Source organism: Oreochromis aureus, linkage group 7 (assembly GCF_013358895.1).
Source record: "Oreochromis aureus strain Israel breed Guangdong linkage group 7, ZZ_aureus, whole genome shotgun sequence".
NCBI lineage: Eukaryota > Metazoa > Chordata > Actinopteri > Cichliformes > Cichlidae > Oreochromis > Oreochromis aureus.
Window position 1 is genome coordinate 62,604,272 of NC_052948.1, and position 13,848 is coordinate 62,618,119.

The window sequence follows — 13,848 nt, forward strand, 5'->3', positions numbered from 1 at the left end:
TTCAGTTATATTTATGAAAAAAAATAAAAAACCCAACAACAGTCATGTCAAGGTGCTTCATAATATCCGAAAAAGTTAGACAGGAAACCTGAATAATCAGACAATTTGAGATGAGGAAGAACTTTGTGTTTAATAAGAAGAGTTCTCTTAATACTTTTATATTTTTAAAATACACTCAAAACAGTACTGATCCATTATTGAACTTTACCATCACATCAAAACATGACAAAGAAAGTATTTTTTGCGCTGGTACACCTAAAAATACACTTCAGTTTACTCCTACTTAATTGCAGCAAACACTGGATGAAAAAAAAAGCCCCAATCTGCAGTTCTTCTAATGTCCACTTGAGGCAGACTCCAAAAGCGAGCCAGTGCACATAAACTCCCAGGTTACACCTTTAGAGCAGAAATAAAAATATCAACAGTCTTCTAATAAATAAAATAAAACCTGTCCCTGAGTAATGCCAGCAAGACTATAAATTAGAGTTCTGGCTGCTTTGATTGACAGGTGTAAATATTTATACAAAACACTTTTTAAAATGTGTTACAGTTAAATTTCTGCATTATTAAGGATTGCTTTGAGTAACAAGTGGGTGCTGTTACCTGTTCAGCTGCATTAAAAGACTCTAAAGAGATATGGGTCAGTTTCTCCAGGATGTACATTTTGCTTCTCATTAGTTAAACATTTAATATCAAATAATGTCATATTATAAAAAGCTATCTACACAAAATACCTTCTTGTCTCAATATTGTCTGATCATTGTGGCGGCTACATCCCTTCTACATCCCTGCGACCCATAAAGCAGTTTATGTTTCCAGGTCATAAAAATATTAGAAAAACTGAAAAAACAGATACAATGTCAATAAATTAATTCACTAGTTTAATTTATTGGTTGCATTAGTGATGGACTGCTGGGCCTTTGTGTGATGAAACAAAGATGGACTGTTGTTAGAGGAACAGTTGTCGCTGTAATTTGCACTTTACAGGTGGTGGATGGGGGTCTTCCTTGGCACAACAGCTGCTCTCTAATAACACTGAGGAAGAAAGGAACTCCATGACTTACATACTGACAAGGCTCACCTGTTAAATGGAAATAATTCCAGGCTCATGCAGCTGGTTGAGAGAGTGTTGATAGTGTTTAATGCTGTCAAGAAGGTCTGCTCTAGAAATCCTGTCTGCCATATTTCACACTTTTGTCTTGTAAGCCTTGGTGCTGAACACAGAAATATAAATCTTTGATGATGATTTTCAGCCATTTATAACCTTATGGTTATGTAAATGTAACATTTCTTCTCAATTTAGCTTTACAAAAGATTTGAATCACATCAGAAAATGAGGTGATTCAATAAATGTCTGAAGAAGTCTTCCAAAAACGTTCAAGGGCAAAGACAGAATAAGAAATTGCTGGTACGGATGGACCTGATGCTAGAAATCTAAACACTCTAACCTGCAGCCAAGATAAACCAAAAAGCCTTCCCATTATTATTAATTTTTTTTAGAAAAAAGACTGTGCACATACAATTATAGTGTACCATGAAAATATGGTAGATGCATTAATGGTTCATAAATTTCACAAGACAGAGCGATGGTTGCATTTAGCAGCACTAGTGAGGAATCTACAAACCAAACTTAGGTGTCTTGTTCTGACTGTATGGAATTTGAATTATTCCACAACTTATTTCATAAAAACAATAAAATACAATCTCCCAGCAATTAAAACTATTCCCAAATAGATTTATGAAGAAAAATCTTTGGTAAAAATCAGATTGTGCAGCACAGTTACCATAAAAACCAAGATTTCTTTTCTCGTGTATAGAGTAGGCTTGTTAAGAATTCATTTTAATTTGAGGAAGTTTAGGTTGGATAAAAAAGATAAGACATGAATGTGGGAATCAGAGTTTCTTCCTGGCATCATGGTAAAACCTTTAAAACAGATTCAGACAAAGATTTAAACTTCAGCCTTTACAGCGATCCTGTAAAAATGATGATGATGAAAGTTGGGCAAAAAAAAGACAAAAACAGCGTGACTTTCTCTGACACTTGGTTTTATTGTGTATAATGAACATTGTGTGTGATTGTTTCCCCGACTGTGTGGAGTTGAAGACTTGGTGTTGGTGTGTGAACCTTCCCCTCCCTCCAGACTACGACAAAGTGCAAAATAACAACCCTCAGGTAAATTCAACTTCCTGCCTCTCAGATTTGCTAACCTGCTCTTCAGACCTGTGTGACATAAAGCAAACGCGCTCTTCCACCAGCACAAATAAGACACATGGAGTTCATGTAAACAGAAAAACAAAGCAGAGCAGCGAAACATTTAGGAGGCCTCGAACATCTTCTTCCTGTCAGCTTTGTCCTCAATGTTCTTACGCCAGTCACCCACCGCTTCTGTAGGCTGCAGAGGACAGGAAGCAGAGAGTTAGTCCAAACAAACTGGGAATTTAGGCATCTTAGTTTTATTAAAAAGAGAGACGATTGAACTTAATCAGCTGATTTCTGCACTTTGACAGCTGACACATGGAAAACCAGCCCTTACATGCCTGACAGCTTTTAACCCCACTTAGCTTGAAGTCATTAACAATGAAAACAGAAATATCCAAAATTATGAAGTTTGACTTTTTTAAAAATGTTTCTAGAAGTAGAAAAATGCTGTAATTCTGTAAGACTGAATGATGAAATAATTGACAGGATTTTTTGGGGGGGAAAAAGCAGTCTTTATTGAGCTTCCTAATAATTTAAAAAATTAAATATTAATTTCCTGAATGAGTTTTAATTTGCATCACAAACTGTGAGATTTATTCAAGTTTTTCAGGAAAAAAACACAACAAAGATGCAGAAGTCTCCAAAACTCCCCAAAACTTGTGTACCAAATATGATTCAGTTGTTAATTACAGATTTAAGAGAAATTAAGAAAAAAATTGCTTATTAATTTCAGCTGTGAGCAAATGTGTGGCATACAAAGGCTCCAGTGCTAGCCTCTGATCAGAAGTCCAAAAACGTTCTCTGCCAGGTTGCCGCCAAGTTTCCCTGGGTGTCCATATTATTTTTGGCTGTGTAAAAACTGATTTATGTTTGAAATCTGCAATATAATCTCAGCCTGGAATTCAAAGACCACAGTGTATCGTCTAACTGTGTGACGCTTTGAGGTCCAAGTCACCAACAGCTTTTTGTGCACATCCGAATTAGTTTGTCTTGAATGCCAAAACTTTGGAGAACAGTTGTAACAGAAACAATTCTCTGAAATTATATATTATATTCTGATAGTGTAGGGTACAGGTTATAGCCATCACATTGATGATAAGCTGCTTCATAGACATTAAAACAGGTTCACTGGCACCACATCAGTAAACTCAGTGATGTAAAAAAAAGAATAAAAATCCATCACTGCTGGAACTAAAAGTGCAAACATGTCAATTTATCCTGACAAGACCACCCTCTGTCTGTGAACTCACCTCCTCCTTGACCTCTTTCTTGACCTGCTTCAGGTTGGCCCTCAGGTCCATGGTCACCTTGTGTTTGGAGCCCAGCAGAGCCTGCAGCATGGTGTCAGCAGACATACGCACTTTCTTCAGGGCAGGCTTCTTCACTCCTCTCAGGTCCACAACTTTGATCTTCAGGTCTTCAATCTATGCACAGAAAGAAAGTGTTATATTTTCTTTACTTTTTAGGGGCTACTCTAGTTCCGTTATGCTCCCAGAGGAACATTACCTCTTTGTCAGCCTTTTGCACCTTGGCTTCGGCGTCGTACCTCTCCTCATCGATCTTGTCGATGGCGGCGTGAAGCTTCTTGCAGACTTCCTGTTGATGCATAAAGAAACCCCAAAAGATGATCTTCCCACAGCTTTAGAGTCATACAGCATTCCCTTTTTATATCAAAAGTGCTGTTAAACTAACAAAACCAGTGAGTAAACTGTTTGTTTCAAGCACATAAAAAGTTTTAAACTACTTTTGCCTCAGGAAGAGACATGCAAGTTACAGCGTTGCTAGCAATGCTGATCAAAGCAGCTAGGTGCTAAAGGATGCACATTCCTCTGGCAGAAGAGTGCTAATGTTAGTAGGTCACTTAGTGCTTCATTTAACACTTTCAGGTCATTTATCTTTATGATGAATTACAGCAGCAAAGTTCAGGCTAGCTTCTCTGATGCTAATGAAATGATCCAAAGATGATTTCATTAGCATCCATCAAGTGTCCAGTTTCCATGCTGCATTATGGTGGCACTTAAATGCCAAAATAATAATAACATGCATGTTTCTACTCAAAACAACAACATAAAGAAATAAATACAGTGATGGATAAATAAATGAATTAAATGAACGGCTATTATAGTAGCTGATTGTTTCCTGAACTACAAAAAAAATCATTTATTCAATTTGATTCTTTCTTTTTTCTCAGATAAACCCTGATGTCTCTCTCACCATCAGGGCGGCCTGGTCTCCGCTCAAGTCTGGGGGAGGACAGTGCTCGGCCATGTAGGCCTCTTTGGCCACGTCGGTTTCCTTTTTCTCCTGCTCGATCCAGTTCATAGCAATCTGCAGGATCAAGCTCTGCAGGACAGAAATCATCATCAAACAAGGTCACATCATAAAACCCCATTTTTAACCCAGTCTCGTGTTTAATGGTCTGCTCTCAAACATACTCAGCAGCAGAAGAAGTCAATATTTTTTCATAATTCTTATTTACCTTGAGATGATGCCTGCGGCTGGAAGTCATCTTTTTCCTGTTTGAGAGGAAGTTGTGATCATTAATAGTTTTAAAAGTAACATTTTTCTAATGCACATCTTTTTTGGATCTACATATTAAACATTGAAAGGGAGCATCTTTAAAAGGTGGCAGATTTCTGTGCATATTTAAGTCAGGTATAGTGTGCATCCATCAGACAGGATGTTCTTCACACTTACTCAGACATCTTGGCGGTTTTTCAGGTTCACAGCCTGCAGTAAGACAAACATAAAATTGAGTGACTGGAGGAAACGTTGAGGTCTTTCTGACCCTTGCTGAACACCATAGATGTTCAGATAATCAGTGCGAGGTTCTCTGAGATCAGCATGTTCTGCTGCTGTGATGGAGATGGATAGACGGGAATATTTGTGCCGTAACGCGATCTGAGGCCACAGCTGAAGAGCAGCGACGTCAACTGAACTAAACTGGGCTGGCCGGGATCGTGTGTCACGTCTCTGCAGTTTACACGTGATCGAGTGAAGGATTAATTTGAAAAAATCTCCAGTGGAATATCATTAACTAACTGACAGTAGCTAACCTTTAGTTAACTATCCGTAATACCTCTGAGGTACTCTGTCCAGGTGTCTTCGCGACCAATTAAGATCACTTTTTGATTAGAAGAAGAGATTATTTTTGTTATTTTTGAGACTTATTTTTGTTTGTTTGTTTGTTTGTTTAGGCAGAGTATATATACATATATAAGATTTATTAATGATTCCAGTGTTGTTCAGTTTTGAACTTTATACATAAACATTTTTAGGGAACCAGAAAATATTTACCAAACCAGAATCAGATTTTTGTAATTCCAGGCCTTCAGATCAGCACATATTTCTGTTGTACGCACATCCAAAAACTCAATAACACTTTGAGGCAAAACAACTCAAGTCAGATCTTGACAACACTGAGGCAGAGCAGCTGAATATAAATTTAGGTTTGACAGAAAAAGGTCAAATGTCACCAACAAATGTAAAGAAGCCACTTGGATTGAGTGAGGAACAGTCAGAGCTGTAATCCTGCTTTAAATCATGTCTTTTCTAAACACAGTCGTTTTGAGACGTGGCTGCATGCAGCATCTTTTCATTCTATCTGATAAAATAGAAGATGCTGCTCTCAGAGAAGCTCAAAGATGCTGGAGATAGAAGAAGAAGAAAAAAGATAAAATAAGGAAGATTTCTCACCTATTGAGAGGAGGAAGAACAGGACAAGACACACTTGGTGGAAGAAAAGGAGACACTGCCAAAGCCACAGACAGTGAAAAATGAAATAGGTATATATGGTGGTTTGCGATGCCTCAGCAAAATGCCCAGATCCTCTTTATGGAAATGGATTCCCAGTCAGACCAATAGGCCTGCGAGCTCCTGAAATACACCCGGCCCAGCCCTGCTCTGCAAACCGCCCTCCCTGTGAAAACCCTTCATGCCTCCATGCTGTGTTTGTATATATGGAATAAACTTAAAGGAGCATGAACAGAAAGCTTTTTATGTCTTCAGAAGGCTTTGAACAGATTTAATATATGTTTTGATCTTTAACTCAAAAGGAGTATTTTCAAGCCCTGCGGCATCACAACAAATGGAAATCTTCAGCTTTTCTGTAAAACCCAAAGTTAACTTATTATGCGTTTCCTTCTTTCCTGTTTTATGTATTTTGTTTAATTATTTAATTTGAATTTTTCTATGACAAGTGGCCAAAATTTCAAATATCAAGGACAGCGTATATATATGTGTTTTAAAGTTTGGGCTGCAGATTCCTCTGAACACCCAGGTTTACAAAACAAATGTCTATTATTGGCTCCAAATGATGTCATTAAGCTTGGCTGACCCTAACAGGGTCATCACAAAGCTCTGCCTTTGACCAAAAAAGCGCCGCCCACCTGCTGATCAAAGCTTTTGTTTGAGATTCACAGCCAATCAGAAGAAAGTTCCTAAAATGAGGGGGTACACCAAGCCCAGCTTAATTTAAAGAAGGATTATTTTGAGCCACAAATTACACAAAGCTACGCTAACATAGTTCAAAAATAAAAACATGGAAATCCTTCCAACATATGAACATTTCTGCAACATGATTTTTTACTTGCAACAGGGTAAGATGAGCTTACTTTAAAAATCTCAGAAGTCTAAAGTCTAAACTGTTTGGAATCAGATGTTTTTTCTTTACGTGCAGAAACTGTTTGAAAACTAAGAGGTCAAGGTGGTTGAATTGTTGCTATCTGAGCGGAAAATATCTAAAATTGATTTTTTTTTGCTTGCTCTGAAAACATGATGTTTGGGGTTCAATAGCAAAAACTGCTTGAGCTTTTGTAAATGTTATTGTGCATTTAGAAATGTAATTACTTTTTAAAAAGAAGTATCATTTACACAGGTTTCATTGTTTGCTCTCTTAACTATCAGACTTAACTATCAGTTTTATAGTCTTTATACTGCAGACTGGAAAAGTCATGTAAGAGAATCTCTTCTCTCACCTGAAAATTAGTTTTCCTCTTTCAGAACGAGCCCAGGTCCTCTAAATGTTTTTTTTTCTAATAAATTTGTCAAAAATTGAATTTCTTTGAAGCGTCAGTGTGAAAATGTTGAAGAATCAATTTGAAGCGCATTAAAGTGTTACCAGGTGGATAAAAGTAGCAACAAATTAATCCTTATTTCAAAACTTTTATTGCTAACGATTCCATGAAAAGCTGTACATTTTGAACTGATGTTTCTCTGACAGATGTTTTAACTGCAGACAAAGTTAATTTCACTTTGTTTTGGTTCAGTCTCTCTGACGTGCGGGGGTGACAGTGTCACAAAAACAGCCAAAAAAATCATCAAGAAACTGTCCCTGAGGGTCCAGACGAGACCCAGAGACGCCTTCAGTCACTCAGACCTCAATCTTAAACGCCCCCGCTGCCCTCCGCCATCTCCGCCGATCCAGGAGGCTTTTAGGAGCTCTCGAACATCTTCTTCCTGTCGGCTTTGTCCTCGATGTTTTTACGCCAGTCGCCAACGTCTGCAGGCTGGAAAGAATGAGGAGAACTCGTCAACACCTCAAACTGAGACCAAGCATTTTATATTTTTTATATTTTATACTTGAACCTTTAATGTTTAACCTCCTTGGTTGAAGTAACTGAAATAAGGCAAAATATGTCAAACAATAAAAACTAAACTGATCTGGAAACTAAATGAAACTAAACTGACTTCAAAATAAAATTCCAAAACAAAATAAATAAATAAAACTAATTAGCAAATCTAAAACTATAATAACAGAGCCACAGCCATTTACACTTGTGCCTGAGGCTTGCCTGACTCAATGCAGTCTTCTCCCAAATGATAGTGTTACGTGTGCTGTTGGTTTATCTATTGTGTGACGTATGTATGTAAATTCACCTGTGCAGGGGCTCGGCTGTGATTGGTGGATCTAATGACCGGCCTGATGTGACTGGTTCCTGCGGTGGCCGTGAGCTACAAAAGGGCGACTGAAGAGCTGCACTGTGTGGGATGTGTGGCAGACTTCCCATGCACCTGCCCCTGGTCCAGACGGCGCGGCCGCAGCCATAGTCCTTAGCACAAAGTCGGGCGTATGTGAGGTGCGGAGTAAGTAGGGGTGAGCTGCCGATTATTTTGAGATGCCTTCTTTTCTCCTGTGTTCTTTAGACCAGGGAGGTCAGTCTGTGCTATTTCTTTGTTTTCTTTTCCGTGGACAGGTTAGAGGGGAACCGAAGCATAGGTTGAGTTTTGTTTATTGTTTTGGCCTTGGCTCACCCCGAAGTATATACTCCCCCATTGTGCCATTAGGGTAAATAAATTATTGTTAAAAATCTAACGCTGTGGCTGTGTCTGTTTGAGCGTGGGAAGTCGCGTGACATCCTGCGCTGGTTACGGTCATTACGAGCCGGGTCGTAACAATAGCTGTGCATAGATGAAAACATGTGCGATAATAAAAATGAAAATAAAATTTCTACTAAATGTAGTTTAAGAGAAATACTAACTTGTACAATATTTGAATGTTTAGGCCTCTATGTTTTCATTTTTATCTCCATAACTGTTCACATGTAATACCTAACTTCACAGCTGATGTGCAGTATTTTTATTTCATTTTTTATGTGCATTGTTAGTTTTTGTCATTTTTTTATTAAATTAGAATTAAAATGAAAATATTATTATTAGTGGTTTGCAAACTTGCTTTCAGCTGCTGCCTTGTTCACACAGAGTCACCACAGCTGTCACAACAGCTCTGCATGTTTGATTTTACACGCATGTATTTTACTCCACATCCTCCTGAGAAACTTTTATCTATTTTCATCCAGTTACTCTGACTTCACTGTGTCAAGGTAATTTAGTGATTTTATATCTCAGTATTTTCTATTTCATTTTCAAATTTGTTGAGTCTAACTTTTTTTAGACGTGCTCTTCAAATAACTGTTTCAATTATTGCAAAATATTGATCAACTGTCATTTTATTTATTTATTTATTTTATCTAGCAGAAATCTGCTTTCACAGATTTAGAGAAGAACGGGAAAATGTTTAAATTTAGGTAATAACACTTTACCCTACTGCCTACTGGTGATGGCCAGAGAGGCCGATGGCGCGATATGGCAGCCTCGCCTCTGTCAGTCTGCCCCAGGGCAGCTGTGGCTACAACCGTAGCCTGCCTCCACCAGTGTATGAATGTGAGCGTGAATGAATAATGGCATTGTAAAGCGCTTTGGGTGCCTTGAAAAGCGCTATATAAATCCAATCCATTATTATTATTATTAATAATTAAATTATTTCATTTAAATAAATAATTTTATTATTTATACTCGAGATTAGTGGATATTTCCACTGTATTGCGCTTCTGGGCCAAATGTGAGGCGTGATAATGACGGAGAGAAGATCTGCAAACCTGCTGAATCAGCGTTCACCTCAGATCAGTTCCTAACACGTGGCTACGCTCTCTTTCTTTCAATGAATTTGGTCCAGAAGTTGTTTAAGCTCCAGCAGTCGCACACAGTGATGATGAGACAAGCCTCTTTCCTTACTGTGAAAACCTCATGTCTCACCTCCTCTTTCACCTCCTTCTTGACCTGCTTCAGGTTGGCCCTCAGGTCCATGGTCACCTTGTGTTTGGAGCCCAGCAGAGCCTGCAGCATGGCGTCTGCCGACATGCGCACTTTCTTCAGGGCAGGTTTCTTCACTCCAGCCAGGTCGATCACCTTCAGCTTCAGATCCTCAATCTGGAGGTCGAGAATCGTTCGTTAAAAGGTGGCAGCCAGTCAGAGCCGCAGGTACTCCGGCTTCCTCCCACACTCCAAAGACATCCAGGTTTCTAAGCTGGTGTGAACGTGAGTGTGAATGGTTATGTGTCTTTCTGTGATGGACTGGCGACCTGTCCTAGCTGTAACTATCACCCTATGAACAGAGGGACGGACTTCTGCCCCCTACAGTCCTGAAGTGATTTAGCAGCTAAGAAAATAAAAACCATTTTAAACACATGAAACATGTTCCAGCAGCACACAGCTTACTGAATTTCAGACTTTTATGAAAATCAAAAATGCCCTCATATCAAACCTACGCCTCCTTTTTCCTTCCACCTCTTTCATACTTATCCAGTTCCCTTTCAACATGCATTATAATAATTACAAGTCATACTTTTTGAATAAAAAAGACCTGCTCACTGTCAGCGGCAGTTGTCAATCAGTAGTGTTAGAGCCTCTGATTCTGATATTTAGCACTGAAATCTACACCTACCCAGCTGAGAATGATCAAAAAGACTGGATCTGGAAATAAGGCATGCACACACGATGACATTAAGATTAAAAACATCTAAAAGTAAAGTGAGTTTTCCATAATCTTGCTCAGACTCTCACCTCTTTGTCGGCTTTCTGCACTTTGATCTCGGTGTCGTACCTCGACTCGTCGACCTTATCAATGGCGGCGTGGAGCTTCTTGCAGGCGTCCTTTTAAAGTGCAGAACGAACGCTTTTCATTAGCAGTCAGCATGGACGTTCAATTTGGAGGTTTTTATCTGAATTCCTCTATTTTTTTCTATATTTCGTGTTTATTTCTCTTTTTTCTCATAGATGTGGTTTCTAGCTAAAACATGGCCTTGTAAGAAATAAATGGTTGGCATCAGTACATTGCATTAACATACTTTTATTTTGAAAATGATGCATTTCAGCTTTAAGTAAATGTAAAATAAGGTCACATAACTGCTTAGAAAATATTCATAGCCTTTTAATCATGGACATGTAATGGAATGTAAGATTTAACCAGCTCATAACACAAACGTTTCACCTTCCTCTGATGTCCTAAACTCAACTTTTTACACCTGCTCCACTATAATGAGGAAAACTCCCCGATGTTTTCTTGTGGTCATAAGAAAGTGTAAGCATATGACACAGTTTTGCTCTAACCGTGAGGGCAGCCATGTCTCCGCTGAGGTCAGGAGGTGGGCAGTTCTCAGCCAAATAGGCCTCCTTCGCTGCTGCGATGTCTTTCTTCTCCTGCTCGATCCAGTTGGCGGCGATGTGCAGCATCAAACTCTGCAGGGAGACAAAAATATGCAAAGTGAAGAGAGAGCCTCCAAAAATTCAAAGGTTTTAGAAAACAGAAGGTTTAAGTCTCACCTTCAAATGATGCCTGCGGCTGGATGTCATTTTCTTTCCCCTGTCAGACAGAGATTAGAAAATTACCATCAGGGCTGAAATGACCAACTGTGATTTTTCTGCATTCTGGTAAATCAGTTCCTTATTTTACGCCATACTTTTCTTTGTCTACAAAATCTGCTTCTGCGCAAAGCTATAGATGTCATGGATCACTGACCCAGGGTTGGGAGTTTGTTTTGAGTTTTCTTTAGCTTTTTGTTTGTGATAATCTTTGTCACATTATTCTCTACTGGTTTCAGTTCCAAGTGCGAGCAGCTGACCTAGAGTTTGTCTCAGAGTAGTTTGTGTTCTGGTTTCATACATTCTGGTGGTACTGCAGCATTTCTTGGTTTCAGACTGGTTAATTTATCACATTTTTTTCCTGCTTCACTTGTGTTTCTGTATCAAGCTCATATGTCTTTGTCCAGGTCTCACGGTTAGGTAGTTCCTGTTTTATTTTGATAGTCCCTTGTCCTGTGTGTGTCATGTTCAGTTGTGCTTCAGTTGGCTTGTTCCCTCGTTATCCTCCGTGTGTATATATTGTCTCAGTCGTCCCTTGCCTTTTGTCATGTTCTCCCTTAAGCTGTGCGCCTCGTGTGTTTCGTGGCTAATTTCTGAAGTTCTGCAATAAAGCTGCTTTTGGAGTTTACATTTTGTCTTTGGAGTCCTGTGTTTGGGTCCTAAACCCGTCTACCACACAGCAAACCTGACAATACAAATCCACCTGTCAGCACCTTTCACTGATAAATGCTGTTTCTCTGAGTCTAAAGTGCTTCATGTGCAATCATCATAAAGAAAAAGGTGAACCAGAAGCAGGAGCAAGAAAAGAAGAAGATGGGGGAGAGACATGAGGAGGTAAAGAAGAGGAGGAAGGAGAAGGAGGAGAAATACAGAAGAACGGGAAGACTTGGAAAAAAAGATCGAAGGCAAGCAAATAAGGAGAAAATGAAAAAAGTAAAACAGTGCTCACTCAGTCATTTTGGCTGTTTGTGATCTTCAAACCCTGCAGAGACAGAAAACACTCGTCAGTCAAATGCGAGGAGTGAAAAGTAACAGAACCCTGACTCTGTCTGACTCACAGCTCAGCTGGACACGCCTGTTATTGATCAGGTGCCCTTTGACCTCCAGTGAGAAACACGATGCGCTTTACTATCATGGAAAATCACACTGCCACAAACCAGCTAATTTTGGACAGGCAGGGTCAGGCGCCCGGGAGCGCTTGTCCCCTCTGAAGACATTTCTGCCTGGAATTGAAGTTGTTGGAGCGAGCCAACAATCTGAGCACTAAATGTCACCAGCAGATGAATCGAGTGTGGCAGCGGGTGCGCAGCGAGAGCAGCTAACAGATTCCAACATCCTGCAGCCATGCCAGGCACCAAAGTGCGTGCTCAGGTCACCATCTGGAGAATGAGGCTTTTTAAAAGACATATAACAAATAAAGTCTGCATCCATCATCAAAATGCAAATCCTCGCTTTTAAAGCCCAACCTAAAAGACACAAACTGAGTCCTGCGAGCTAAGAGTCATTAATTTAGCTCAGAGATGCATTAGAAAGAATCAAATCATTTAGGACTGATTATAGAAAAACATGACACTTTCCTTAAACTTGGTCAGTAGAACATGCATGCAGGGAAACGACTCTTCTTCACCTCTAAATCAAACCATTTTCTCTATTTTTTTCATGATGGTATGATCTATATGATCTATCCTGATTTGATATGATCTATAAATGATTTGAGGAATGACAGGTCTATAATATCCAAAAACTCCAACCAAATCTATGTGCAGATTTAAGCTAAAGTGGTAAAACAAGTGCATCTTCAAACATTGTTTCAAACATCAAATCTTGACAGTTTCCTCTACAGCGTGCAAACTGCAAAGCAAACATCAATAAAAGCTCTGCAACACCAAAATCCACATTTTAACCCGTCTGCATGTCCAGTATCGTCCACTGTCTGAATAGCCATCGTAAGTCTCAGCTCCAGCTAACTGCTGCTTCTCCCTCTCTAAACACAGCATCACAGGTCACATCTGCAGCAACATCTTTAAAAAGAAAAAAATTAGTCCTTCGCGCTTAAAAAGCCTCTCCAGAACACCCGGATGCCCCACCTCTTGAGCAGCCCTCTCTGTATTGTTCCCTGACAGTGAGTGAAGCTGCAGGAGAAACTCTCACCTACTGAGCAAGATGAGGAAGAAGAACAGGGAGGGAGACCCCACTAAGTCTGAAACAGTAAAGATTAAACAGAGTATATAGGCTATGAAGTGCTGGCTCAGCGGGAAAGCCAGCCCTCTTTATGGTAGCAGAGCTACTTCAGACCAATGGGTCATCAGGCTCCAGAAATACCACAAGGAACCTCGTAAATTTCTACTGGAGGAAGTCGCCTCCCTGGACGGGAGGCTGGACAGACACTATCAGGTTCCCAACCGCGGAGGCCAGCAGAGGGATGAAGCAATTGTCACACAACAGTCAAGTGGAGTGGCTGACATAATTAAATCTCACTGATTCCCACTGAGCTCTGAGAACAGCATGTG

At 39.6% G+C, this 13,848-nt stretch overlaps 2 protein-coding genes across 4 annotated transcripts; both read right to left on the bottom strand.

Annotated features, from left to right (window-relative positions):
- Positions 1-2,029: 2,029 nt before the first annotated feature.
- tnni2a.4 (troponin I type 2a (skeletal, fast), tandem duplicate 4) lies at positions 2,030-5,983 on the bottom strand. Its single transcript, XM_031746104.2, has 7 exons — positions 5,897-5,983; positions 4,898-4,930; positions 4,680-4,716; positions 4,415-4,543; positions 3,707-3,796; positions 3,451-3,624; positions 2,030-2,393 (listed from the first exon to the last, which is right to left on the bottom strand). Exons 2-7 carry the CDS (start codon positions 4,903-4,905, stop codon positions 2,316-2,318), a joined length of 516 nt encoding a protein of 171 aa, XP_031601964.1. The 5' UTR covers positions 4,906-4,930; positions 5,897-5,983; the 3' UTR covers positions 2,030-2,315.
- Positions 5,984-7,347: 1,364 nt separating this feature from the next.
- LOC116325259 (troponin I, fast skeletal muscle-like) lies at positions 7,348-13,615 on the bottom strand. 3 transcript variants are annotated; one of them, XM_031746102.2, is made up of 7 exons: positions 13,490-13,615; positions 12,288-12,320; positions 11,300-11,339; positions 11,087-11,215; positions 10,541-10,630; positions 9,734-9,907; positions 7,348-7,707 (listed from the first exon to the last, which is right to left on the bottom strand). In XM_031746102.2, exons 2-7 carry the CDS (start codon positions 12,293-12,295, stop codon positions 7,633-7,635), a joined length of 516 nt encoding a protein of 171 aa, XP_031601962.1. In that variant the 5' UTR covers positions 12,296-12,320; positions 13,490-13,615; the 3' UTR covers positions 7,348-7,632. The 3 variants fall into 3 exon arrangements, with proteins under 3 accessions (XP_031601962.1, XP_031601963.1, XP_039471010.1); XM_031746103.2 differs by having other exon boundaries at positions 13,494-13,533; XM_039615076.1 differs by lacking the exon at positions 13,490-13,615 and adding an exon at positions 13,426-13,444.
- Positions 13,616-13,848: the final 233 nt, after the last annotated feature.

Excerpts from the sequence above, each read along its gene's own strand:
- tnni2a.4 (XM_031746104.2), bottom strand. Across the intron at positions 4,544-4,679 it reads GCCGCAGGCATCATCTCAAG|AGCTTGATCCTGCAGATTGC; the intron begins GTAAATAAGAAT and ends TCTGTCCTGCAG. Across the intron at positions 3,797-4,414 it reads GAGACCAGGCCGCCCTGATG|GAAGTCTGCAAGAAGCTTCA; the intron begins GTGAGAGAGACA and ends ATGCATCAACAG.
- LOC116325259 (XM_031746102.2), bottom strand. Across the intron at positions 11,216-11,299 it reads GCCGCAGGCATCATTTGAAG|AGTTTGATGCTGCACATCGC; the intron begins GTGAGACTTAAA and ends GTCTCCCTGCAG. Across the intron at positions 10,631-11,086 it reads GAGACATGGCTGCCCTCACG|GACGCCTGCAAGAAGCTCCA; the intron begins GTTAGAGCAAAA and ends GCACTTTAAAAG.